Source organism: Thermothelomyces heterothallicus (assembly GCF_042370625.1).
Source record: "Thermothelomyces heterothallicus CBS 202.75 unplaced genomic scaffold P884_scaffold_25, whole genome shotgun sequence".
NCBI lineage: Eukaryota > Fungi > Ascomycota > Sordariomycetes > Sordariales > Chaetomiaceae > Thermothelomyces > Thermothelomyces heterothallicus.
The window spans coordinates 231,522-257,013 of NW_027192586.1; the positions used below are offsets into that span (position 1 = coordinate 231,522).

Sequence of the window (25,492 nt, forward strand, 5' to 3'; positions counted from 1 at the left end):
GGGGGGGGGCTCAGTGCCTTTATCTTAGCTAGATACCATTCGTAATCTAGAGACGTGATGCATGCCACAGTAACCCCCAGCAATCATCCGACGGCCGCAGTGGTGTAAAAAGCGAGGTGTAGTGTGCGTGTGCTCGAAGGGGGCTTCTGCCTAGTTATTGCCTTGCCTGCCTGCTTCTCTGTCGATCTGTCCGTCTTGCCGAGGACCGTACGGCGGAACAATTCATTGTCTTGACTCGGCCGGCCCAACTACGAGTGACTGGCCAGCTGAAACTTGTGACAAGACGAGGGGGATCGGATCAAAGCTCGAAAATGACCAAGTCCCTGGTCAGATAGACTTGTTTATTTGCATGACTCAAACGGTGAAAATCGACTCGAGTACTCTTTCAATGTCTATGGTAGTTATCAACCCCACTTGTCAGGAGAACTACTCCTAATATGAAATATCAAGCCCCCCTCAACCCAATAGAGGAGGGACTCAATCCAACAATCACTTCAGTATGATATGGCGAGAGCAACATCGGATACCGAGATGCCAAGTGCTCGGATAGATAGGTAGATTTGCCTAAATTAAAAGAGGAAACTCGCCCTCCGTATGCTCTATGGGGTATTTCCAACCAAACCAAAACCGTTACATGCTATGCAGACACTCCCGTCCGTCCAACCAACCAACCATCTAATCGAACATCTAACCATGCCTGAGCCAATGCGATGTGACTTATGATTCGCCCATGCGACAGCCAAAAGCACACACTTTTAACGCCCGCGCTTTATGTTTTTTTTCCCTCTCCCCTTCCCTTTTATAATGAATTAGAGCCCCGCCCCTCCCCCTATGCCCTTCCCATCTACCAGCAGACAGGCAGAAGGGAAAGGGGAGAGGGGCGGGGGATGCGAGAAAAAAAGAAAGAAAACAGAAAAAGAAAAAAGAAAGTGTTCGAGTCAAGCTCGCTCGCTCTCGTCAGCGAGGGGAAGAAGTCCCACTCCCGCCGCTCGTCGTCACCATGTCGCTGCCCGCCTTGGCCGAGGCGGCGGCGGCAGCGGCGTCGTCGCCAGGGTTGCCACCGTTCTTGCCGCCGGCGCCGCTCTCGGGTGAGTACTCGCGGCGCGCCTCGACGTTGGCGATGGCGCTCTGCAGCGCGCTCGTCAGGTCGACGTGGAACAGGGGGCGGTTGATGCCGTGCACGGCGACGGTGCGGCCGGCGTTGAGCGCCGGCGTGCGGCGCGAGGCGAGGTTGACGGCGCCCACGGCGTCGGCGGGCTCCTCCTCGTCGGCGCCCTCGGGGACGGTGGGCTTCTTGGACAGCGCGGCCTCGAGGTCGTCCGCTGTGGTGGGGTGGTGGTGGGCGCTGGCGTGGCTGTGCGAGTGCAGGGTCTCGAGGCGGTTGCTGCTCTCGAGCTCCTTCTCGTTGTCCTCGAACTCGGCGGCGGCGGCGGCGCTCTGGGCGCCGCCAATCTCGGCCACGCTGAAGATGCTCTTCCACCGCAGGTGGGGCACGTCCGGGCGCATGGTCGGGTAGCCGAAGCCGGCGGCGGCGAGGGCGCGCTTGGTCCAGCGGTTGCTGATGCAGGCAATGTGCCAGTCGACCGTGTCGGGCGCCGCGTAGCGGTCGAGCTGGTTGCGCACGTCGATGAGCTGCTGGACCGAGGTGATGTCCACGTGGTTGACCGAGCTGAAGTCGAGGATGATGGCCTTGAGCGTGGGCAGGTTGGGGTCCACGTTGTCGGCGACCGCGTTAGTGCCCGCGGCGGCGGCCGCGGCGGCGGCCTTTAGCTCGCGCCGGGACGGGCCCGGGTTGTTCCACGGGCGGTCGCCGGGCCGCTCGAAGCTCGCGAGGTTGGTCCGCCTCGTGTGGGCAAAGATGTAATCGGTCATGTAACTCAGGCTGTGGCTGGCGTTGGTGTAGTTGAAGCCCTCACTGAAGCGGTAGATGAAGATGCCCGGGTACGGGTTGTCGAGTTCGACCTCCGGATTGGAGCCGTCTGCGTGGGTGATGGGAAGGAAGACGTTGCGGAAGGGGGCTTCCGGAGTTCCCGTGAATGTGCCATACTCGGCCCCGCGCTGCATCTCGCCGCCGACGACATGATCGCCGAGCATGGACGCCACCCTGACGCGGCCGAGGAACCGGCCCTTGGACCTGAGAATGCGGTACAGGAGCATGGCAGCAGAAAGACACACGGTGCAGTAGATGCCGTTCTCGATCGTCGAAAACACCGTGACGATAACGCCGACAAAAAAGATGAAGACCTCCAACGGCGAAACGAGCCAGAAGTGGTAGATGGTGTTTGGTGGGGTAATCAGATCGCCAACGGCATGGATGATGACGGCAGCGAGAGAGGCGTTTGGGATGTAGTAGAAGACGGCCGGGAGGGCATAGATGGCGAGGAGGACGACGACCGCGGTGATGACGCCGGCGAACGGTGTCCGGACGCCGGCCTTGGACTTGATGGCGGTGCGACTGAACGAGCCGGTAGCGGCGTATCCGCCCAGGAAGGGCCCGAGCATGTTGGTGACGCCGATCGCGACCATCTCCTGCGAGGGGTTGATCGTGTAGTTGTTCACCCGCCCGAAAGACTTGGAGATGGCGATGTGCTCAATCAGGAGGACGATGACGGTCGCTGGCAGGTAGCCGGCGAGATTGCTGGCGATGCGCTTGTTCAGCACTGGGACCGCCGCGTTCTGGAAGCCTGCATCGCTCGGGTTGTTTAGTCGCAAGGCTAGATAGAGCACGGCTCAGGCGCGAAACCCACCTCGGGGAACGTGTAACAGGATTTTGAACTTGACCTCATCCTCGGGAAGACCCCTGTTCACAAGCCAGCTGATCATCGTGTACAGGAGGATGACGAAGACGGTTCTCAGGGTCGAGAGGAAGAAGAACAGGCGCTGATGCTGCGGCCACCGCTTCGCAGAGTACGAGCAGGCCGCCCTGAGGAGATAGAGCATCGTAAGAGCGGTGAGACCCATGGCAGCATCCAGAGTCGTGCGGGGCAGGCCCTGAAGGGTGTGAATGAAGACGATATAGGGGGCTTCGCGGGTTGAGAAGCCCGTGATGCCCATCATGGTGGGGATCTGTCCGACCAAGATGTTGATAGCCGATCCGGTCATGAAGGCCGAGAGCGCGGTAAGCGAGATGACGTCGACAATCCATCCGCAGCGGATGAGGCCGATGAACAGGACAATGGCTCCCGCCAGGATGGCAAGCGCGGAAGCGATAACATGGCCTGGGACGTCAGGTAAAGTGACGGCCAGATCGGCAACGACGCCGCCGGTAAGCTGTGACATGACGGCGACCGGCTGCGGCGTTATCAGCGCTCCATCCGATTCCGGGCGGAAGGGAGGAAGGGAGGAAGGGGGGAAGGGGGGGGGAAGAACCGAGCTTACACCGATGGTGATGTCCTTGGATGTGGCAAAGAACCAGTAAATCAAGACGCCCATAAAGGACGAGTACAAGCCAAACTGGACGTCGAGGTTGGCGAGCTTGGCGTAGGCCATGCCCTGGGGAACGACGACGGCGCCAATCGTGATGCCTGCGGGCGGTTAGCGACTATTATTTCGAATTCAGCAAGGGGCAGCCGTCCTTACCGGCGACGAGATCTCCAATGAGCCATTGCAGGTTGTAGCGCCCGATCCACGAGAGGAATGGAAAGAGAGACAGGATGTAGTCGTAGACCTCCTTGCGTGACGGGATGAGGTCGTTCAGGTACTCGAGGACATGGGGAGGCTCCTCCACAAAAGTGTGACCGGTCTCGTTGGAAAGCATAGAGGCCCCCGGCCTCTCCAGTTCCTTGAAAGGGTCATTTTCCTGGAGTTTGATGCCCAGCGCCCTGGCCACAAAGCGGCCGGCCTTGGGAGGCATCACGCCGTCCATACTCGGGTCTGGCGAAGATGCGGCCTGGATGCGTCCGTTGAAGCGGCGCGACGAGGGGGCGCTACGGACAGGAACGAAGCTTAGAGGACCCGATGGAGCCGAGAGAATTGTGCCAATCCCGGGTTGATAGGACGAAACCAAAACAAGAAGAAAAGAAGCGCCCCCTTAGATATGAAAGGTAGAGCTGAGAATGTCCTCGACTTGGACTCCGAATCGCAGTTAAGAGGGTTGACCGGGGCTTGCCCGTAGTGGTCCCGAGATCTGAAATCAAAGGTAGCGGATCCCTGGAGCTGCGGAGAGCGGGCTTCAGCCGGATGGCGCAATCGCTACATTGCCTATCACAGCTAGCGGCGGGAGTTCAGTAGTGGAACTCGGCATGGGGACCAGCATCACATATTGCTTGTTGCGCGCCTAGAAAACTTGGGTTTTCTCTTCTCATTGGAGTTGGCGACAGGTGAAGGGGGGGAAAGATGAACCGTTTGGCAGGGAAGACGTAAAGAAGGTGCCATGATCGAATCAGGTGAACATTCGGTAGCCCCGCGCCTACCTAAGTAGGAGTACAACTGTACCTCTGCGATCTCTTCTCGACGCGACTACCCAGTAAAACAAGCTCAACGTAAAGTGCGCATACGGATTGCAATTTGCGCTTTGGGGGTTGAGGTGCCATTGCAGGAGGGCGTTGGGTGTGCCGTGCCAGGCGACGAATGGGACTGCTAGGTGGCGATGATGCAATCGGGCCCCATTGATGATGTGCTCGCCGAGTTTGTAGCCTCAAAAGCTTGACCCCCACGCCCTGGCGCGCTAGCACGCCTGGACTACGGACGTACAGTAGTCCGTACTCCGAGCTTGCCGAGCTCCCGAGGTGCTTTTCACGACCTAGGGCGATACATAATTGCGGCTCTGTAGATTTTATTTATTGTCTAAGCTCTTCCCAGGTCCGGTGGTCGTCATGTGTTGTCATGACTTCGCGGTGAGGGGCGAATGCACGCTCCGCATTCGCTTCTGCCCAGCCGCTCACGACAGCTTATCCTTGTTTGAATTCGGACGATGGAAACCTAGGCCCTAGATTGGCCTCCCCAGAACAAACGGGGACGAAGATGCAAAGAAGATACAAAGTTAAGAAGAAGATGTATGTGAAAAAGGGCAAATAGGAGAGTCAAGTTTGATGTGGTAGGACAAAAAAAAGCAAAAAAAGACCTGATAATATGCAAGAAACATAGTATTCCACTGCATCATTAGGAAAATGTGCGCGAAAATGAGAATAAATGAATTAAACGACGGGCTGTGTAATGTACGGTGTACAATTCGTGATCCGAAGCATTGACGCGAGTGCGCCGGCTGGAGCTCGAGCTCATTTTCCTATCGTTCGAACATCAGGATACTTTAAGGCGGCGACTGTGCTGTCAAGCCCCAACCAAGTTGGAGTGCGCTAGTTCTACCAGAGTAAGGCGCCAATTGAGTAAGTGTGCCCTCTGCTACGAGGGTATGCCTATGTATAGGAGAACTTTGCACGCATTCTTATAGAGAGAAAAAGAAAGGGGGAAAGGAGGGAAGGGAGAAAAGGAAGAAAAGAAAGAAGAGGGGAAAAAAGGATCAGTTAGGAAGGACGAGAGATAAGAGGTTTGCCTAGACCTCTTCGTTTATGATGTCAAGGTGCTCCGAGACGGAATCTTAGAACATTACGGCCAGACCCGTGTTCACATCTGACATTCCCCGGACGCGTTACGACGACTGGGCCGCTGTTGTGGACAAAGCCGCTCCGGTGGCATTGGCGCCGTGCGGGCCAATCCCAACGCAGCAGGTATCCTATTCGGGAAGCTGGGACGAGAGACTGTTTGAGATCGGATGAAAACTGAACCGGAAACGCTGGATTGTCAATGGGGCCTCCAGCCATAGGACGTTAGTATCGCGACAAGGAGGTATATCGATATAGAATTTGTCAATCGTCAAGTCTGAAATGACTGCTGGGAAGAACTCTTCGCGTTTGTTGGAAAATTTGAGCGACCGGCATCACTTGATGGGCAAAGTCGCGTTTTTCTTTGGGAGCTTGGGCTCACTATTCGAAACGGGCAAGGTGGTGGGGTGCTTTTTAATCCTGCAAGACCATCCAGCTCCGGAGAAGACCGTTAAAAGAGATTTACGAATAACTAATTGCAGTACTCCGTACTGCGTAGTTACAGTCACTTAGTTGCTCCGTAATTCGTAGCGCTGCGTAAAGTACGTCCGTACTTCTGCAGACGCCTGCCACAAGGCCGCTCTTGAGGGAAAAACGAAGCTCATTGGCTCGATCGTGGGCGCGGTGCCGCGAAATGAACACGAGCGTACCTCCCTGCAGAAGGTACGGAGTAACAACCTAACCTACTCGCCTTCCAGGTTTCGCGTTCGTCCAGCCTCCCGCTAGGATTGGGCCCCAAACATCCACCGCGCCGCCCAAAGCTTTTGTTGTTCTCGGTTGCCGGGGCGCTGCACGGCACCGACGACGTCTTTTTTTTTTTTCTTCAGAGTCGTTTCCAACATTGTCGCAAGTGTTTCGGCAACCCGTTGAAAATGACCCGCCGTAGTTTCAATCAATTCGACAGGATACCGAGTCCCACCAGGGAGACCCTGTCTCCTCCGCCGGGGCCCTTCCCGACCGCGCTGCAGCTCCACCCGCCTTCAAATCCCGGCGCGCAGCGAACGCTCAGGAGACTACAGTCGGCTCATAGCTTGGGAGCAAAGGCCGCTGCCCAGACGTCGCTCATTTCGCAGCAGCAGCAGCAGAGAATCCAGCTCCATCAACACCACTTCCAATATTTGGACCAGCACCTCCAGCCGCACCCTCCTGCTGCTCCCGCTCCTGCTCCTGCTCCAGCCCCCAATCTCGCTCCCGCAAGAAGATATGCGAGCATCACCCGCTCGCCACAGAGAGCACGCTCCAACAGCGACGCAGCCCCAATTCCCAACGCCGCCCAGATCAACACGGCAGCCATGACGGCAGCCACAGCAACACGACGCTCCGCTCTGAGCAAGCGGTCACTCGCCGCCGACGCCATGTCCCTCGACCGGCTGCTGCGGGAGGGACCTCCGGATGGCGACGTCGAGGGGGCCCTCGAGAGCGCGCGGCTCAAGATCCTCGACCAGGGCATCAAGTCCGACAGCGACGGCATGGTGAGCAGCGCCCCTATGTCCATACACACAAATTAAACAAACAAGAGAGAATCGTTCCCGCGGCGCCTAGTCTTTAGTCGGGCCACTGACTCGGGGAATCCAAAACAGTCCTCACTCCGCATCTACGTCTGGCTCATCCTGCTCAACGCGCCCATGCTCGAGACCGACGCCTACCTTGCCCTCATCCACCGCGGCGCCTCCCCGGCCTACTCCAAGATCCGTAACGACACCTTCCGAACCCTGTCCACCGACCCCCTCTTCCGACGCCGCGTGAGCGAGGCGAGCTTGATACGCTTGCTCAATGCCTTCGCCTGGACGCTCCACGACGCCCGCGAGGTGCGCACCCGTGACCCGAGCGTAGCTAGCAGCACGCGACGCTCGCTGGACCAATCGAGCAGCCGGCCCGGCACGGGCTACGGGAGCGACTACGGAAGTCCGGCTTCCTCGCCCGCGGCCAAGCGAGCACGCGCCCTGACGCTGACGACCGAGGGCTCCGTCGCCAGCGTGACGGCCGAGCCCGGCACGTACGTCCAGGGCATGAACGTGCTGGCAGCGCCCTTCCTGTACGCCGCCCGCAGCGAGGCCGAGGCGTTCGTCGCCTTCCACCAGCTGTTGACCAAAGAATGCCCCGGCTACATCCGGGGCGCCATGGACGGGGTACACAAGGGCCTGGCCCTGGTCGACAAGGTGCTGGCCATCGTCGATCCCAAGCTCAGCCAGCACCTGCTCTCCAAGAACCTGTCCGCCGAGATATACGCCTTCCCGTCTGTCCTGACCCTCTGCGCTTGCACGCCTCCCTTGCCCGAGGTCTTGCGCCTCTGGGATTTCCTCTTCGCCTATGGACCTCACCTCAACATCCTCTGCATCGTAGCACAGCTGATCATGATCCGCAGCAAGATCATGGAGTCGCCCAGGTACGTGAATCCACCCGTAACTCTTTTTTCTTATTTGTTGAATTTCTCGTCGGGGTAGGAACACAACTGACGGACGGCCGCCAATTCCTCAGCCCCAACAAGCTCCTCCGCTCGTTCCCGGCGCTACAGGCCGACCAGATCAAACGCACCACCCTCGCCATAATCAAGATGATCCCCGACGACGTCTACGCCGAAATCGTCGCTCACGCCCGATAGGACGGCCACGCGCGAACATACGCAAACACGACTGCACAAACGGACGACGGCACCGGCTCGAACGTCGAGTCGACCGGGCTGCTCCACGCCCTTCCGCATACTTACCGCGGCATTCCTTCAAAGCCGGGCATGGAAAGCCCGTCGCTTGCTTGTGCACAAACCATCAAGCCGCAATTGCCACGTCGGATCGCCGGCACGGCGGCCGGGCCGGACGAGGCTGGCAGGCGTCGAAGGGCGGCGGGCGCGGTACCTGGTTGCCACAGCACCCGCCCGGTCCGAACTGCCACAGAAGATGGCAGAAGAAGAAAAGAAAAAAAAGAACCAAACCGAAAGGACCTCCCAAATGGTGATCGGCTCCGCGGGGCTTCTGTGCTGAGAATGGAAGGACTGAAGGCCACAGGAGATGTTTCCCCGTGGCGCCCGCATTTACCCGCATAACTGCGCGGCATTAAACATGGTGGCTGGTTTCAGACTTGGGGGAGAGGACAAGCGGAGACACGTCCACAGATCATGCAGTAAGAAGAGTACGAGCGGGCTGGATAGATGAACGGGCCATTTCTGCTCCTCCCCCCCCCCCCCCCCCCCCCCAAAAAAAAAAAAAAAAAAAAAAAAAAAAAAAGAAGAAAAAAAGCCCAAAGAGTCCCGGACATATCCATCATCGTTTTTAGGGGCATTTGCAGACGGACCACCTCGCAGGCAACCGAAACCACCCTTTCGTCTCGAATGCTGCGTGTCTCTCGCTCATTGCCGGAGTATCGCAGACTACCTTACCAGCACCGGACGGGCGAGCAGGCAGACAAGGCAAGGCAAGGGGCATGTAGGGGAGAGGCAGGCGATGCTGCGGAGGGTGATGACGATGACGGCAGAAAGGCGCGATGCAAAAATCATACGACGGTGGTTGGGTGGATGGACAAGGCGTTCAAGAGTACGTATATACGGCTGGAAAACGCCGGGAGGCGTCAATGGGTCTTAAAGAAGAGGCTTTATACTTGGCTAGGACTTGTTCTCCCTAGGTTTGAATTGGTTTTCTACAGGAGAAGAAAACAAGTTGAAAGAACAGAGGGAACAAAAAAGATAAACAAATAATAACATCAATAAATCAACCACATTCTCTCCCTTGGTGCAGCAGCAAATGCCACAAGAGTAGTTCTCTTTGCCGTTAGTCTCGCGTCTTGCTTTCCATGATACTGAAAATGTATGTATTGCTGTGTCCTACAACGTTAGAAGATTCTAGCTTTGAAGACCGTTATATATATGCTCACAAAAAAGGAACACATCCCTTTATCGTGTCTATCCCGACTACTATTCCCAACCCTAACAGCCCCACGGCCATCTTCTAATAATTATGCAACGCTGTCCGACCAGGCTACCCTCCTGCGAGCCCCCTGACTCACCAGTTTCTTCCTTCTTCTCGTCTAAATCTATATACTCTACGCCAACGCTAATAATGCTCGACACAAACCCCACCCAACTACCCAACTCCGCTCGTTTTTGTCCGCTCGTTGCTCCATCCGTCACCAAGCGGATGGGATCCCTTCATAATTAACTCCGTCATCTCGCAGACCGCGTGCATCTCATCGTCCCATGGTCCAATGCCTTTAACGCCCCATATATCTCTAATATTCCCGGCCTTCCCACGCCGTTGCGATGTTGGGCCCTTAACACGGGCCGCTCGCCCCTGTTCTCGGCAAATCCAAGCTCAAAAGAAGAGAAAAACAACACCGACAGGAGGTTTTGCACCTGTCCAACTGTCCCCTGGCCGTAAAAAGAGGAGCAGCAGCAAAAGAACCCCCACAAGGCGTCAAATAGGCGTTTTCCCAGGGTCCGGCTATGGTCTGGCATCGGAACAGACATGGTGGCCCGCCCCGCTCCGTTCTGGCAGTTGCCGTCCGACTCGTCGACTCTGGCACAGCCGCGCTGCCGTAATCCACGATAGCTGCCGTGATGAGGCGATTCCTGTACTGTACACCCCGGCGACCGGCATGTTTTAGCTTCAACGCGGAAGATCAAAAGCCTGGGGGTGTCTGAGAGCCGCAAATAAAGCGAAAGTGACCTGGGGACGCCTTGTTCGAATCTCGGGCTCCGGGATGCAGGATATTGGCACGCCGTATCCCCAAATGATTTGAATGAGAGGCCACGCCGCCGCCGGCCGCCGGGACATACGGTCGCAATCACGGCAGAGGCGGGGTCCGGCCAGTCCGGAATGGGAAGCGGCGTCGACCGAGTATCGACGGCTGTAAGGACGAATCGCCAACCGTGGATACACATGAGACGACGCAGGACTTGGAACGGGGTTATTTCGGACCCAGAACCGTCCAAGTGTACGGTCTTCTTCTCCAAACGGTATCGGCGCCGATGGTGCGGTGCGAGGCCACGGGCCCTGTGTTCTAAAATTCCGCTCTCTGTGACAGCGGGCTGAAGGCCGCCACACAAGACGAATTTTTTTTTTTGGGGGGGGGGGGGGGGAGAAGCCGCTCTAGGTCCCCTGATGCTGTCAAAGGGACGCAACGGCTGCTGTCCCAAAGATGGGGACGAGTCTCAAACTTGCTCTGGCGGGGCAACTCCCGAGAGAGAGAGAGAGAGAGAGCGAAACGATACACGCGAGCCTAGTATGCTGCCGCGCAACCGTCCTTGGCAAGCCTGAAGGCGTGAGAGAAAAAGTCCTGCATGGCGGTGTAGTGGAACAAGATGCCGCCCAGGACGGCAACGTGCCAGAGGTTGTGGCTGCCGCCGACGTAATCAAACATGCCCGGGCACCAGCGCTCGGGCACCTTGCTGGCATAGACGAGCGCGCCGAGGAAATAGACGGCAAGCGATTTCGCAATCGGGGTGTAGAACTCCAAGACGGCCGCGGGGCTGCGCGTGAGAGAGAGCTGCAAGATCGGGAGGAAGCCGGTGGCGGAGAGGGCAACGTAGAAGGCGACTCTGGCCCACGCCATGTCGGCGCCGTTGAAGCGGGGATGCCACGGCAGGATAACGCCGCCGACGCCGAGCAGAGCCGTCGTGACCATGTAAACCCAGCGGCTCACGGGCTCGCAGTAGAAGGCGGTGTACTCGGTGGTCATGATGGAGGCGGCGATCAGCAGCGAGATGCCCGTGTAGTCGACGCAGGCGAACATGGAGATGAGACCGACGTCGGCGACCGAGTTCATGGTGTGCCATATGACGCTGCAGACCAGGCACTGGCAGGCGGCAAAGAAGAAGACGGCGGCGATGAAGACGTCGGCCTTGGAGCTCAGGGAGAAGTTGGTGCTCGTGGGGTAGAAGTAAAAGGCGACGGCCAGGACGAGAACGAGGCCGATGGTGTGGGACCAGATGTTGACGAGCTCGTTCGAGAAGGAGAAGACCGACCGCACGCAGGCGAGCTTGGTCTCGGAGAAGCGGTAGCCCCTGATGATGTGCGGGTTGGTCCGCCAAGGGACCGGCAGATCCTCGTAGCGGAGCAGGCCGTGCTCCCGGGCGCGAGCGATGGCGCGTTGAATATGGTCCTCGAGCGACTCGGCTGCGCGCTTCGCCCTCTCGATGCCCTCGTCCACGACGCGGTGGGCCTCGTCCATGAGGGTCTCGGCCGCGTTGGTCAAGCCTTTCTCCCGGAACCTGGCCGCCTGGTCCTCCATCTCTTGCAGCATCCCGTCGAGTAGCTCGATGCTGACTTTCGCCTTTTCGTTGAGCGAGCCCGCCGCGGCCAAGGCCTCGTGATAACCGGACTCGAGGGTGTCGACCACGACTTGCAGCTTCCTCCGTCCGGCACCCATGAATTCCTCCGAGACCTGCGAGCATCGTGTCCGGACGGCCTTAAGGGTGTCGAAGGCGGCCGAGATGCTCGAGTCCAAGCTGAGCTCTCCATAATTCTCCCAATACTCGAGTCGCCGCTCAAGATCGGTCAGGAGCAGGTCCAGCTTGAGGAGCAGGCCTTCCTCCCCATCCATGATTTGGTTAACGATAGACTTCCTCCTCGGTATGATGTGAGAGTGGCGCCGCTTCCGCGCAGCGGGCCGGTCTGAGGCCTGGGCTCCTGACGACATGCCCCTGGGGGCATCGTCGCAAGAGCCAAAGGTAAACGGGGCGGGGCACCCCATGTTGGACGAAACATCCATGGTGACAACGAGAGCCTACAGCAGCCGCTGGGGAACGGGGCACCGGTCAAGTGTGTCCGGGTGCGTGGTGGTTCTGCTGGGTGTCCGTGTCCGTGTCCGTGTCCGTGTCCGTGTGTGTGAGTGTGTGATAGGGTCGTAACCGGAAGCGGGACGGGCGCTACGATGTGCCCAAGGTCGGGCCGGTGTTCGAAGAGCACGCGGAAGTCGGGGTCGACGGTGAAGAAGAAGGGGGGGGGGACACGGGAGCACTGTGAAATGAGGGAGAAAATTCGTTCTATTGGACCGCCACTCGCCAATTGCAAATCCAAGTTCTAAATGAAGGAATCAAGAGAGCGTTGCGTTCATAGAGTAGCTCTCGACGGAAATGCATCAGGGCAATCTCCTACCGAGGAATCCGATTTCGTTGAGACCGATAGATTGTAAGGGTTAGGCACTTAGCATGGCCGGGCCAAGAGATGCAGATTGATGATCGAGGAAGCAGTAAATAACACGAGGGGCCCGTTGTTTAAGGACCTCGTTTCAACTGGCGGGCGTTTACAGGCCGAAAGCCCGAAAGCGCCCGTTCTCGTGCGTCAGATACGCAGGTTAGAACCAATTGCTGCCGTCATTGCCGCGGTAGCCCCACATCCTCAACACTCTTAAGAGCTCAACGCTTTTGGCTCTTCGCGACAACGCTTACACCGTTAGCGCGAGAATCTGCCAGCGCACCGAAGTACTACAAATGCAACACGTCACAGATAGCGGAGCGCTTCCTAACTTTTAATCTCGAGGTAGTGTCAGCATATGCCAGTTCCAGGGCTAGTTGTATCTTTGATACAGAGTATCCGTAGTGCGCGGTATTGCGTAGCCCGCTTTGCATACCTAGCTAACCGTGAGCTGAAAACTCGGCTTGTGCGGCTTTACTTTGTTCTTACTGTGGTTATACGTAGAGCAGTGTAGCCAAGAAACCATTGCTTCACAAGATCCGATATGGAGTGCGTTGTTTTGAACGACAATCATACTTTCTCGCTTTCCTGGTGGTTTAATGCTGCGCAGCATCTCTCAACTTTGGCAAGAGCGGCAGCTTGACTATCGATGTCTTGGGCTCTTCTTAGGCGAAATGGAGGCTTCACGGTCCACTTTCTCAACAACTTTCGCAGCTCCGGAATACTTCTCTTGCCAGCAATTCTTTGATGGTCCCAGTTGCTCCAAGGGATGCTGTCTCGGTGAATCGGTGGCCGAGGTACCTAGTGGTCCGGGATGATTCCTAGTAGTGAAGGGACACATCGACTACATGGAGTAGCTGGAATATATTTCTTTCTGTCCAAACTCGATCGAAGCAAGTCCTTCGTCTCGTTCAAATATAGGACAATGGGAGAATAAGGTTACGTCTCTCGTCTATCACAGCCGTTCATTCTCTTAAAAGGCAGTTCATCTCGAAGGGTCATAAATTGGTCTGTGCTGAGGATGTTTGCGGCACGAAACTGTAGACAACTGATCTCCATCTCTACACTCCATTTACAAATCGTGATTATCTCCCACTCTCGACAAGCGAATCTCATCTGTCGTTCGTACAACGAGGGAGCTACAGAATTGACATCCTCTGTACCTCATCACATCGCCAACCACAGCAGCGGCCCACATTCCAAACCAGCTCAGCAACCCCGACTCGGCCGACCCAACCCGAGGAGTCGCTACCTACCTAACCGATCCCCAAACTCGGCATCGAACTATGACGGTCGACGCCCACATCACGGACCCCGCTCTGGCGTCTGTCGTTGAGACGTCCAGGGCGGCGCGGGAGCAGGCGCAGGCCCTCGTCGACCTGATCGCGCAGGCGACCGCCGCCAATCCCGACGGCGCCATCCCAGCCGATGCGCTGACCGAGATCTCGAGGCAGCAGAAGCTGCTCAACACCAACATCGCCCACCTCCGCGGGCTGCACCGGGCCGCCCACTTTCGCGCCCGAGAGACCAAGAGCAGAACGGCCGAGGCGCGGCACGAGGTGGACGTGCTGCACCTGCAGCTGCAGAATCTGTACTACGAGCAGCGGCACCTCGAGGGCGAGATTGCCGCCTGCGAGGGCTTCGAGTGCGTGGCCCCCCCTTTCCTTTTTTTTTTTTTTTAATTTTTGGTTTCCTCTTTCCCTCTTTTCTTCTTTGATTTTTTCCCCTTGTTTTGCCTCTGCGGAGTGTATTGATCGCTCTGGCTAACGCCTCTCGTCTCTTTCCCCGTCCTTCAGCCACACGTACCGGCTCTTGCCGTTGATCCCGGTAGAAGAGTTCCTCGCCCAGCACCCCGAGCATGCCGACGCAGACGAGAACGCGCTGATGGTGGCGCGGATCAACCACGAGCGGGCGGAGCGTGAGGCGCTAGAGCAGCAGCGGCTGGAGCTGCAGAAGCGGAAGCAGAAGCTGATCGCCGAGAACAAGAAGCGGAGAGACGACCTGGCAAATCTAGACAGGGATCTCGAGAAATTCATCGATGTGAGTTATTGTCGGTGGTCATCAGACACGCAGCGTTGGCTAATAATCTACTCTACAGGCCGCAAAACCTATCCAGAAAATGTTTGAGAAAGTGGTTTGAACTCTCGTGGGCGGGTGAACAACTATCCTGCATCATGGAGGTCATCTGGCTGCAGGCATGCGATCAGAGGCGTCTCGAGAGAGAAACCACCCACCCACGGCTCTTTCTCCAGGAACTCGGCCTATGTTCTCAAGACACGGGCGTGTGGTATTGTGGCAAACCCAGCCTGAAGTCCACGATGCAGTCCGAGCAATTGGTCCTGGGATTGGACATCACTACCGCACCGCATCAGCCAGGCCGAGCCTAGCTTAACGCCATAACGCCGAGGGCTCCGCCGCTACGTGAGGGCGCGGTTCGCAGCTCTTGATTAGGAGACGTGACCAGCCAAAATCGCGAGTTTGGACAGCTACCAGGCAAACCAGGGGAGCGAATTGGAAAGCAGAGGGCCTTAAAGGGGTCCCCAACGCAGCGGTTTCGATTTGGTTGATGCGGTCGTGTCTGGGGCCGTTGGGATCGGGAGGTGAGGGCTTGTGGTACTGCGTAATTTCCTACTACCAAACCCGAGTCTTCAAACGGACAAACGAGCCGGATCTGTGTACCGCTCTAGCACCGTCCCGGCTCCAGGTGGCTGCCCTGCAAAATGTTAAGGAATACACGTATGGAAACATCGTTCCCGGCCGCTGAAACGGAATACATGGACATCGCCCGCCACACTGGTCACCACTCCACTTTCACCCTTTCAAACCCCGACGGGGAATCGATTTGATGAGTGCTTTACATGACGGAAGGAATTGGTGGAACCGGTGAACACACCGGTCTGGGGTAGCGCGTTTTAGATGCTTCATAAACTACCTCGTTTACGATCTCAAGTGGTTTTCTCGCATCTGCCTCACAAAGCTGAGAATTTAACCTCCCAGAGAAGGGGGGCCGAGTTGGGACGAGGTCGCGGTGCAAGCCCGGTTGGAGATGCTAAGAGCGCAGGGGACATCCTTTCCAGGGTGGGTTTTTCCAGAAGATGCATCCAGTCGGCTTTCTTCTCCCCTTGCGCGAGTGCGAAACTGCAAAAGCGACGCCGCAATTGCTGCTTCCAGCAATTGCACCTAAGTAGTCCGTAGGTATTCTGACAGCGAGGAAGTCTGGTTACACTGCACGGGCATGTTGTTGTGACTTGCCCCTGCTCCCCAAAGGGCTCCGCCGTGGCATGCACGCTAGAAATTAGAGAGCAACCTCCCGCCTCCTCGAGCCCTCGAATGCCCACGGGAGCTATCCAAGGTACATTACTCGCTACACTAAGGCCCCGATGAACGTGGTACTGAACAAGAAGACACGCCGAGGGGCCAACGAGAGCGACTTGTTCCCGTTAACCGGAGCCGAGCGGGATGATTTCCAGGATGATCAAAACCTAAACGCGGAAGCAATCAACGCTAACAGGGACTGGGATGGAGAAGAGCACCTGGGGAGCGCCCGCCACACCATTGGTTAGTTAAATTGAGATGCTCAGAATGTGCAGAGAACCGCCGAGCCTCGACAAGACGCCACGCGAGAGATGTGGTGAGGCCTCCCCTCAGGTTGCAAAGTAACTATGCAGTATAACTATACAGTATCAGCACCTTAAGAAGACGTACTGTCCGTACATCTGCATCAAACGCGTAATAGAGATGGCGCAGCACCGCAATGTGGTAACTGTTCAACCAAGTAAGCAGACGGGATCTTCCCTCAATCTCGGCGGGCAGCACACGCTAAGAAGCATCACCAAGGACGCGCGTTAGCACAGTTTCGATGGCAGTGCAGAAAAATGGGGCCCTTTCCGGTGCCCTGGTTCTTCCAATTGGCCGTTTTCACACCAACAATTCGGAGGACGCTTCGAGGCAAAACAGGATTCCAAGTGGGGGTGCTTTTTTGCATGTCAGAAGGTTCTTACAAAGCTCCCCATGGAAATATTAACTACCCAGAGTGGCAGCGGGCCACCAATCAGAAGCGGATTACACCCCAACGTATGTACGTAGTACGGAATTCTGGCGCAGAAATACCGCGTAAGGTTAGCGGCTTGCCAGCTGGACCCCTGCAGAGCTCCAAAACCCAAAACAGGGGGAAAAGCTTGAACAAGCGGAGGCTGGTTGCCTAGTTGTCAAATAAGGTACTTGCATGCGTACCTTACATAAAATTTTGAGAGGGGCCTTGTGCACGAAAGTACCCGACAGAAGGTACCCGCTGCTCGGTGCATCAACAGTAGATGTGTGAATAGTGCAATGATCTTAACTTATCGGCAATTTCTTCTCCCCTCTCTCTTTCTTTCTTTGCTGTTCTGGTATAATTTTTGACTCGCTTGCGCCGCGATAGTCTCGGCCGAGTCTTTTTCTAGAGGCTTTCTTGACTCGCTGGCTTCGGCCGGAGTAGCACAGGGACATCATGCAACTTGGGAAGATGCGGGGCGTGCTGGGGCGAGCTCCAAATGCCCCACCCATATTATTTCTTTGACATTACGTTTTCCAACGGGTATTGCACGGGCGACAGGGAACGGTCGAGTCGAGCCCCGGGGGTGCGGCCCAGGCAATCGGACTGAACAGAAATTTTAAAACCAACGTTAGTATAGGCGGCGGTCAACCACCGCTAGTATACTAGTGTGAAGTTGACGGACTCTTTACGGATCCGTACTGCTCTTGGTGTCTGTGGCCCGGTAAAAATGCCGCGCTGCAAAGCATGTTTGTCTTCCAAAACACCCCGTCGGCGTTGTGATGGAGGTCGTGACGGTGGTCGTGATGGTGGAGTTGATGTCCACACATGCCTCAACGAGCCGCTGTGGTTGGTGTATTTCGTTAAAGACCCCTGACGTTCCTTGCTCTTGCTGTTGGTGTAGGAAGGCGCCAATGTTGCAATTGACGCCACAAGCCGGCTGAAACTGCCGCAGCTTGGCAATGCTTTGACCCACTTTAGTTGGTGTACGAGGTCCACAAGTCCGGAGGGGACCCCGGGTTGGCCATCTTTAACACGACTTCCCTGCATCGTTCTCCATCGTCGCTCGAGGTCCGGTACGAAAGAACAGTGTCAGGAGTGCTCTGTGAGAAGTAAGGTTCATATTTCACCCCCTTTCGTCATGTGAGTTGTCCTCTTGACCACGCCGCACTCCTCTTCACCACGTACATACACTGCGAGTATGTACATACATAGTAGGGGATTCGTGTATCCTAATACCTCATTAAAGTAGTACTGCGATGGTCTGAAAGCTGCAGCGCCCCGGGTCCCTTCCCCACGGGATATGCATGTGACGCGGTTGTGGCACGGCCATTTTCCCGCGATCTCTGACGACCACCGCCTAGGAGCACTGCCCGGCAGCCGCGACTCGTGCTGTTGTTGCCGTCACCGTCAGGCCATTCGATAGCGACGAGGTGTGAGCCTCAGGCTAATACTACTTCAAAAGTAGTAATGTTCAAGCTAGGCTGCCTGCACACGAGGTGAGTGTATTGTGTGTAGTGCAGTAGACTAGTTAAGCCGAATGAAAATGCGGAAGGCTCGACTGGCCTGAACCGCGGGAATTGGGAAGTCCTTCGTCCGGTGCGAAAAAAACGTTTCTTTTTCGGTTCGTTGCTTGATCGTCCAACCCATGCTCGACTCTGCCGCTCTCAGACTTGGATAACGTTAGGTGGGAGATCCGTTGCCCAAGTTCCACCCTCGACTGCCAATTGCAAGTATCCCCCTGTTTCTGGAGCGCACATCCAGCCTCACCCAAGGTAGCAGCTTACGCGGTAGCACTAACTATGATCGCGCCTGCACTCCCCCTTTTTCCCTTCCCCTGCTAGTGGCTAGTGTATTCACGTCTCTGGTGGGTTCGGTTGACAGTTACCCTCAGCTTTCGGCACGTCCCCCAACAACCTTGTAGCCCCAAGCGCACCTCGACTAACTATACCGCTCTCTTCCCCTGTCCCTCTCTCTCTCTGTCCCTCTCGCTTCCTCCTTCCCTCTTTTCCTTGTGGACGGCTACCGGCTATCAGTGCGCCTTGAACTTCTGTCTCTTTCCCCACGCTTTCCTCTTTCTTCTTCTTCTGCTTCTTCTCCCTCCGCAGTCCCTCCTTCCTTATCCGCACCTGGAAGCAATTGAGCTCGTGGACTGTTGAAGAAGCAGCCTCACGCCGAGGGCATCACGACTCGCGTCCGCTCCGCCCACAACGGGGCCCTACCGTCCCCGGCTTCCTCGCCTCGCGCCTCAATCTGCCGAGTCCGCTCTTCACCAATTCGCGGTCAATCTCGCTCCCGGCGCATCTTGTCCGCAAGGATACGAGCCACGACAGCATCTTTCCCTCTTCACTGTGCCAATTCGAACCATAGGCATCTCGACTCGGTCCTCTTCCCACGGTCACCGCGATGTCGATCTTTGCGTGGTGCAGCCGGCGCGCCGGCGGTCTCGCCATGCTGGCCACCGTTGCGCTTTCGTACTGGGTGATTTCGAACCAACTGGAAAATCGACGGTATACATTTATGCACGAGTCAATCGACAGCCTTAGTGCGCCGCGTCCTCACGACCCAAAGAGCGGTGGCCGCCTGCTCAAGCTATTTTCGTATTACTGCTTGCTCATCCACTTCCTGGTCTTCATCTTCCCGCTTCGCTCCTGCTGGGCCGTCTTCACCATTACGAGGAGCCTGAAGAAGGCTGCGCGTTCCAAGGCATTGAGGGATATCAAGTTCGGCCACCGGCGCCGGGCTTCTTCCACCTCGCTGTCCAGCTCCGAGACGTTAACCTCGTCGCGCGATATGAGCTCGGCTTCCAGTAGCGAAGCCGGCGATTTCGAGCTCGAAGGGTTCGCCGACGACATCGCCCCGGATCGCGTCATTCATGCCATCGTCATCCCAAACTACAAGGAAGAGAACGACACACTAAGGGAGACGCTCGAGGTTCTTGCTTCGCATCCCCAGGCGCGAAGCACCTACGATGTGAGTCGCACTCTGCTTACCACCCCCGCAACCTCAGCTGGTGGTTACTCTCACTACTCTCACTGCTCCACGCCGTTGTTTGTTGGGGCGGCGGTCTGGTGGAGCAATGATCTTCAGGGGTGGCATTCTTCCTGTGTTGCGGGTGCCCAGAAAGTGTCAGGGCTGACAAGCGTGAGGTCCAGGTCTACCTTGCAATGGAGCAGAGAGAGCACAATGCGGAGGCAAAGGCTGCTAGTTTTGCCAACGAATTCTCCAAGAAGTTCCGCTCCATCGACTTCACGGTTCACCCGTCCGACATCCCCGGCGAGCTGGCTGGCAAGGGTAGTAACATGGCGTGGGCTGCGAGAAAGCTCAGCGAAAAGTACAGCCTTGGGCAGCGGAAAGACGTCATTGTCACGGGCATCGATGGTGAGTGCGGCTCAGCTGCGCGGCTACTCTAGCCCCCGGCCCCGGCACATTCCTACAAGACTACACCAGCACGTTTGGGATCCCTGCATCAGTACGTCAGCATTCGCTAACCAAAAGATACTTCCTAATTGCAGCTGACAGCCATCTTTCGGCCAATTATTTCGCGAGCGTGACGGCGATGCATGTGGCTCATCCCGATGTGGCTACCACTACTCTGTATTCGGCTCCCATCATCTTCGATCGCAACGCCCACGATGTCCCGGCTATTGTCCGCGTCGCGGACATCCTGTGGTCGGCTGCTGGCATGTCCGGACTCTACGAAGGCTCATCGGTTGCTCCCCCTACATCCGTTTACTCGGTCCCTCTCGAATTGGTCGATCGCGTCGGCGGTTGGGATTGCGACTCAGAAGCGATTGGCGAGGATCTGCACATGTACCTCAAGTGTTTCTTCGCCCTCAACGGAAACCTGACAGTACGCACCGTCTTGAGCCCGGTTAGCCAAACCAACGTCACAGGCGGTGGCCGCGGAAAGGGAGTCCCAGGTATCCTCGTGGATGTGCGCGCTCGGTACAAGCAGGCTCTTAGGCACATGTGGGGTGCCCTCGACACGGGCTATGCGCTCAGGAAGGTCGTGGAGGTCTGGAGAGAGAGGAAGCACACCTCTCGGGCGTTTCGGCCCCTGCACACATCGATGTAAGTCGCGCCGTGCTAAACCCAAGGGGGAAACCCACACCTAACTCGGATCAAGGAACGACGAGTCCGACAACTACGTCCCGCAGTCGCAGATTGACGGTGTGGACGCCGAAGCCGCACCCGAGAGCGGTATCTTCTCTGACGTCGTCACCGACACGCTGAAAGAACCTGACTGGGAGCGCATTGCCATCCTCTTCCACCGTCTGTTTGAAGCCCATTTCCTGCCTGTCCAAATGACCATCCTCGTCATCGCGTCAACGCTCTACATGTGGGCTGCGGATGGCACGGAGGATGTCCACGGTGTCGCTTGGATCTACAACGTCTGCAACATTCTCCGAACCCTCGGGTTCATGGAGGTCGCTTTGTACCTCTTTCTCTATGAGAGCTTCCACAGGATATGTGTCGAGTCTCGCGAGAAGGAGATGGGCAACGCCGGCCTTCTCAAAGGTATGCACTTTTCGCGGAGAAAAGCCAAAACGAACTTCATCGACTACGTTATGGTGCCGCTGGTGGCACCAATTTTCGGTTCGATCCCATGCGCGCAAGCACAATTATGCCACTTCTGGACGCTGGATTTGGTTTACACAGTCAGCAAGAAGGTTACTCGGCGCAGAGCAAAGTCGGTAACCGCGGATGCGTTGGTGTAACCCCGCACGGCTTACGAACTTTTCGACATTACTTTTTTTGGGTTTCGGCAACTTCATATTTTCTACGTGCATGGTCTATACTTCTCCCGGGCTGGATACCGTTATTCCATTTCGATGCTATTCCATTTATGCTGAGAGACCAGTGGCGGAGAGCTCCCGGCATCGTTCACCACACATTGAAACGCCGATCTCGTTCTTTTCTCGCTTTTCAAAGAGAGCTATATTCTGCTCCAACTCGGGCGACCGGCGCGTATTGCCTACCGTTACGGGCTTTGTCGTTTAACGGTACAGGGTTTCGGCGACGCGCTTGTGTAAAATCAAGAGGGCGTGCTGCTGATATGCATGGCATGGCATCGGAATATGGCATCTAGATATTGGGCTTTTTGGGTGGCAGAAGGGTTGGTCGTTTCGAAGGATACTCGACACAGACGATACCCATCGTTAGTGCTATTCGCTTTAGAGACTGATAGGGAGGAGAAACGGAAGACGCGGCCATGGTGACTCAGCCACGAAACCCGCTCTATGATGACAGCTGGGCCGAAAGATTCACGAGACCAGGCAAGAAAGAGAGACCGGTACTATCCGCCACCTGGGACGGGCCAGCCCCGGGGAAGAAAAAAGAAAGAGGAAACGCTAGCCCCTAATTTTTAATTCATTATTTATGTACATACAGAGAGAGAGTCTGGAGAGAGGAGCATCACGGCATCCGCTCGCAACGAGGGATGGGGGATGGAGTGTTTACCGACTGTGTAGGACGAGGAGCGGGACTGGTCGGTGGTGTTCAGGGGGAGACCGCCACGCCGATGTTTTTCACTATCATGTGTGCTCTTAATCCAGGAGCTTCTGGAAATGGCATTGGCCTAGGGAGGGAGGAGAATACGTTCATGACGCTCGCTTTGGCCTGTGGCTAGACAAGACGTCTTCTCCAAAAGCTCTCTTCCGGTTTGATGATGGCTACGTGAGCTATGGTTCGACGGTTGCGGTGCCCCTTCCCGTCCTTTGCGTCTTTCTGTGCCTGGTCTTCCCAGCCAGATTGAGTGAGTCTGGTACCCGTACAGGCACATGCGCAATCCGTGTTGTGGTGTAAACAGATAACTACGGCTTCCCCCCAATCTTCCCAAGAACATACCGGGTATCTTGCGCAGCGCTTGCTGATACGCGGTCGATCCGATTCTGATCTGGGCCTTTTCTTCCGCGCCGGCGGGGTCCAATATTACATAGGACAAGACGGGAGGGAAGGGGGAATGACGCGTCCTGGGGCGTACCAGTTTCTTTTTTTCTTTTTTTTTTTTTTGGGGGGGGGGGAGGGGGTTGGCTTCTACGTGGAGTCCTAGGGTGCGACGGCCCGGGATTGTGTGCGGCTATGCTGCTTCGGGTTTCGGGTTTCGTGACCACGTGTACGATATACATGTGTCCGACGATGGTGAGACGTGGGCGGATATCGTTAACAAGATACGTTGTGGGTGGGAAAACCGGTGGCTGTGTTTGTGCGCATGTGTGTGTGTGTGTGTGTGTGTGTCGAGATCGGTTTTGCATTGCTTCATCCGGATTACGAATCGGTTTTGTCTTGAATACGCGACTCGGGATGGAAACCGAGGTGCTTATCAAGTAGGTAATGAAGCACTCATGTAGTTAGTGTCTTAGGGAAATTTTGAGGTTCACTTCCGGTTTGTTTTGAAGACAGACAGGCCCTGGACTCAAGACAAGATTAACCGAGAGATCGAATGGATGATAGCTACTAGTAAAGAAAGAGAAACCGGACGGAGGGAAGAGAGATCTAGTTGTCTAAATGGTTTTGGTTTCCTCGACTATCCGGCCACAAGTACCTGTGCAAGAACTCAAGAGGTGTCAAACGAACATGTTACCACGTTAGTTATACGTAAGACCGCGTACTTCAGCTGACACGAACGTCTTGTAACTCGATGCAACCCGGATGTATTCTAAGGAAGAATAGAGGAAGCAAACGTCAGAGCGTCAATTTGTGGCCGACGGGGGCCTCGACTCGTCATTTGAGCGACATAACTACCGTTCATCCAATTAGATTGCCAAGTCTCCGCGGTATCCATCCAGCTCCGTGCCGAAGGGGTTCGGAGGATATCCGGCACCCTGACCAATTGGCGTCCGAGGCGCGGTACCACCCGGGCCGATGGACGGGACGCTAGCGCCGCGTCGCGACCGCCCGGATTCTCACATCAGGGCCGGGGCTCCGGGGCCCCTCGGCGACGGTTGGTAGACCCTCGGAAAACACTGCAATGGATAAACTGCTCGGAATCATATAAGAGTGCCCTCCCTTCTGTGCGCACCGCAGACCAGCACGATTTCGCATAGCGAGGCCTGCAAGCAGTCGTCTAATCACCATGAAGAGCACCGATTCCCGCGAGACCATCCGCATCGGAGTATTCATTCCGACGGAATGCCAACTCCTCGACATGGCCTGCGTCGACGTCTTCGGGACCATGAGCCACGAATACTTTGCCCTCCTGGGTGACATGGTCCCAGCCCCGATTGCCAACCTGGCCCCGAGCGTCCAGATCTTCTGTATGTGCATTAACGTTACATCCCTTCGATTCGCAACAGCAGCCGGCCCGCTTCACCACGACGGCCAACTAACCTGCTTCTTTCCGGCTTTCGTCCCGGCTTGATAAAATACAAAAGACATCTCGACGGTCCAGCCAGGCGAGCTGATCGGCACGACCTCGTCCGCACGGATCGCCTGCACCCACCACCTCTCCGACCCGGCCGTGCAGCCGGGCCAGCTCGACATCGTCCTGGTGCCGGGCCCGGACCCGACGACCGACTTCAGCAAGCTGACCGAGGCGACCGACTGGCTCGCCGCCCACGGGGCGCGGCCCGAGACCGACATCCTGTGCGTGTGCACCGGCATCTACCTGTGCGGCGCCGCGGGCTTGCTCAAGGGCAAGAGGGCCTCCGGGCCGAGGGGTCTGCAGCGCGATCTGGCGACCAAGTTCGAGGCGGTCCAGTGGGTCGGGGAGGAGCTGAGGTGGGTGAGGGACGGCAATCTCTGGACCAGCGGTACGTACCTTACCTTCGTTGCTCGAGTTCGAGTCCCCTCCCGCCGACTGTCCTGCACAAAGGAAAAAAAAAAGAAAAAGAAAAAGCAGAAGAGAAGAGCAGAAGAAAAGAGAGATAAGGAGGGAGCGGGCGCTGACGCTCTTGTTATCGACGCAAACAAACAGGGGGCGTCACAAACGGGAACGACCTGGTCGCGGCGTATGCCAGGACCAGCGGTAGGATTCCCGGGCCCGTGGCGGAATTCGGCCTGGTTATGGTTGACGTGGGGGACAGGCCACAGAGCTATAGCAAGGGTCGGGTAGCCTTCGGACTAGGCATTGTGTGGCAGATCCTGAAAGCGGTCTTCATCGGCGCCGGGAAGAAGAAGGCGGCTTAGGCATTGTATTGGAAAGCACAACATTATTGAATTAAAAACTGCACGGAGTGGTGGTTATCGAGGCGATAAAAAATAGCAATGACCACCATTACATCATTTTCTGGGCAAAACGCGGGTCCGCCAACCCGCTCTGAAAGGAACTGATCTGAAATAGCATGCTGCTCGTAATGATTGAAATGCTTAAACAGAATAAACTCATAATCTGTATCCCCTTTCTCCGCACACTCGGTAGGACACTAGCCGCCACGCTGTTGATGGCAATGGTTGGCTGTCGAGAATCGAGGCTACAATTTGCTGAGGGTTCAGGACAGGGCAGTCTCAGGGTCCCCCGAAGACAATCCAATAGAACTTCCTCGAGAGCAAAACATGGCTAAGCACCGCTAAACCGAGGCCGGCAGGCGGTGAGGGCCCATGCGGGGCTCGGGCTCGTTGGCCGGGGAGCCGATGGGGCGATAATGCTTATCAGCCCGGGAACTGTGGGGGCGGCTCTAAATTTTTCTGGATTTCTCGATCTCGGCCGGGCAAAAGAAATTCTGCAGAAACCCATTTTTTGGTCGTCTCCTCCCGCGCCCTCTGCAGCCGCATACCATTAAATCACCCGAGTCCTCCATCTGTCCTCTCGGAATTCCATTTTGTACCTTTTTTTTTTTTTTTTTAGCAGAGGT

At 56.4% G+C, this 25,492-nt stretch overlaps 7 protein-coding genes across 7 annotated transcripts; 4 read left to right on the plus strand and 3 right to left on the minus strand.

The window, feature by feature from the left end:
- Positions 1-957: 957 nt before the first annotated feature.
- Positions 958-3,865, minus strand: P884DRAFT_302259 (sulfate transporter family-domain-containing protein; the record flags this gene model as incomplete). Its single annotated transcript, XM_069444926.1, has 4 exons — positions 958-2,684; positions 2,748-3,291; positions 3,379-3,524; positions 3,580-3,865. The coding sequence occupies 4 exons, from the start codon at positions 3,863-3,865 to the stop codon at positions 958-960; spliced, it is 2,703 nt and encodes a 900-aa protein (XP_069294869.1).
- Positions 3,866-6,412: 2,547 nt separating this feature from the next.
- On the plus strand, positions 6,413-8,142 carry P884DRAFT_272112 (rab-GTPase-TBC domain-containing protein; the record flags this gene model as incomplete). The annotated part of the gene is made up of 3 exons (XM_069442495.1): positions 6,413-7,012; positions 7,121-7,926; positions 8,019-8,142. The coding sequence occupies 3 exons, from the start codon at positions 6,413-6,415 to the stop codon at positions 8,140-8,142; spliced, it is 1,530 nt and encodes a 509-aa protein (XP_069294870.1).
- A 1,145-nt stretch (positions 8,143-9,287) lies between these two features.
- On the minus strand, positions 9,288-10,592 carry P884DRAFT_263303 (uncharacterized protein). The gene has a single exon (XM_069441747.1). The coding sequence runs from the start codon at positions 10,408-10,410 to the stop codon at positions 9,694-9,696; it is 717 nt and encodes a 238-aa protein (XP_069294871.1). The 5' UTR covers positions 10,411-10,592; the 3' UTR covers positions 9,288-9,693.
- Positions 10,593-10,604: 12 nt separating this feature from the next.
- P884DRAFT_263304 (hemolysin-III related-domain-containing protein) lies at positions 10,605-12,476 on the minus strand. Its single transcript, XM_069441748.1, has one exon. The coding sequence runs from the start codon at positions 12,237-12,239 to the stop codon at positions 10,749-10,751; it is 1,491 nt and encodes a 496-aa protein (XP_069294872.1). The 5' UTR covers positions 12,240-12,476; the 3' UTR covers positions 10,605-10,748.
- A 1,474-nt stretch (positions 12,477-13,950) lies between these two features.
- P884DRAFT_208007 (Fms-interacting protein-domain-containing protein) lies at positions 13,951-14,804 on the plus strand (the record flags this gene model as incomplete). Its single annotated transcript, XM_069438836.1, has 3 exons — positions 13,951-14,309; positions 14,461-14,704; positions 14,763-14,804. The coding sequence occupies 3 exons, from the start codon at positions 13,951-13,953 to the stop codon at positions 14,802-14,804; spliced, it is 645 nt and encodes a 214-aa protein (XP_069294873.1).
- Positions 14,805-19,103: 4,299 nt separating this feature from the next.
- On the plus strand, positions 19,104-21,418 carry P884DRAFT_208253 (glycosyl transferase family group 2-domain-containing protein; the record flags this gene model as incomplete). Its single annotated transcript, XM_069438856.1, has 4 exons — positions 19,104-19,670; positions 19,853-20,078; positions 20,213-20,771; positions 20,827-21,418. 4 exons carry the CDS (start codon positions 19,104-19,106, stop codon positions 21,416-21,418), a joined length of 1,944 nt encoding a protein of 647 aa, XP_069294874.1.
- A 2,297-nt stretch (positions 21,419-23,715) lies between these two features.
- Positions 23,716-24,846, plus strand: P884DRAFT_249226 (class I glutamine amidotransferase-like protein). Its single transcript, XM_069440587.1, has 2 exons — positions 23,716-23,956; positions 24,074-24,846. The coding sequence occupies exons 1-2, from the start codon at positions 23,776-23,778 to the stop codon at positions 24,751-24,753; spliced, it is 861 nt and encodes a 286-aa protein (XP_069294875.1). The 5' UTR covers positions 23,716-23,775; the 3' UTR covers positions 24,754-24,846.
- The last annotated feature ends 646 nt before the right edge of the window (positions 24,847-25,492 follow it).

Bases quoted from the DNA above. Each gene is read 5' to 3' on its own strand.
- P884DRAFT_263303 (XM_069441747.1), bottom strand. From the start codon at position 10,410: ATGTGTATCCACGGTTGGCGATTCGTCCTTACAGCCGTCGATACTCGG.
- P884DRAFT_263304 (XM_069441748.1), bottom strand. From the start codon at position 12,239: ATGGATGTTTCGTCCAACATGGGGTGCCCCGCCCCGTTTACCTTTGGC.
- P884DRAFT_249226 (XM_069440587.1), top strand. From the start codon at position 23,776: ATGAAGAGCACCGATTCCCGCGAGACCATCCGCATCGGAGTATTCATT. The intron at 23,957-24,073 runs GTATGTGCATTA...AAAATACAAAAG, and splicing joins CCCGAGCGTCCAGATCTTCT to ACATCTCGACGGTCCAGCCA.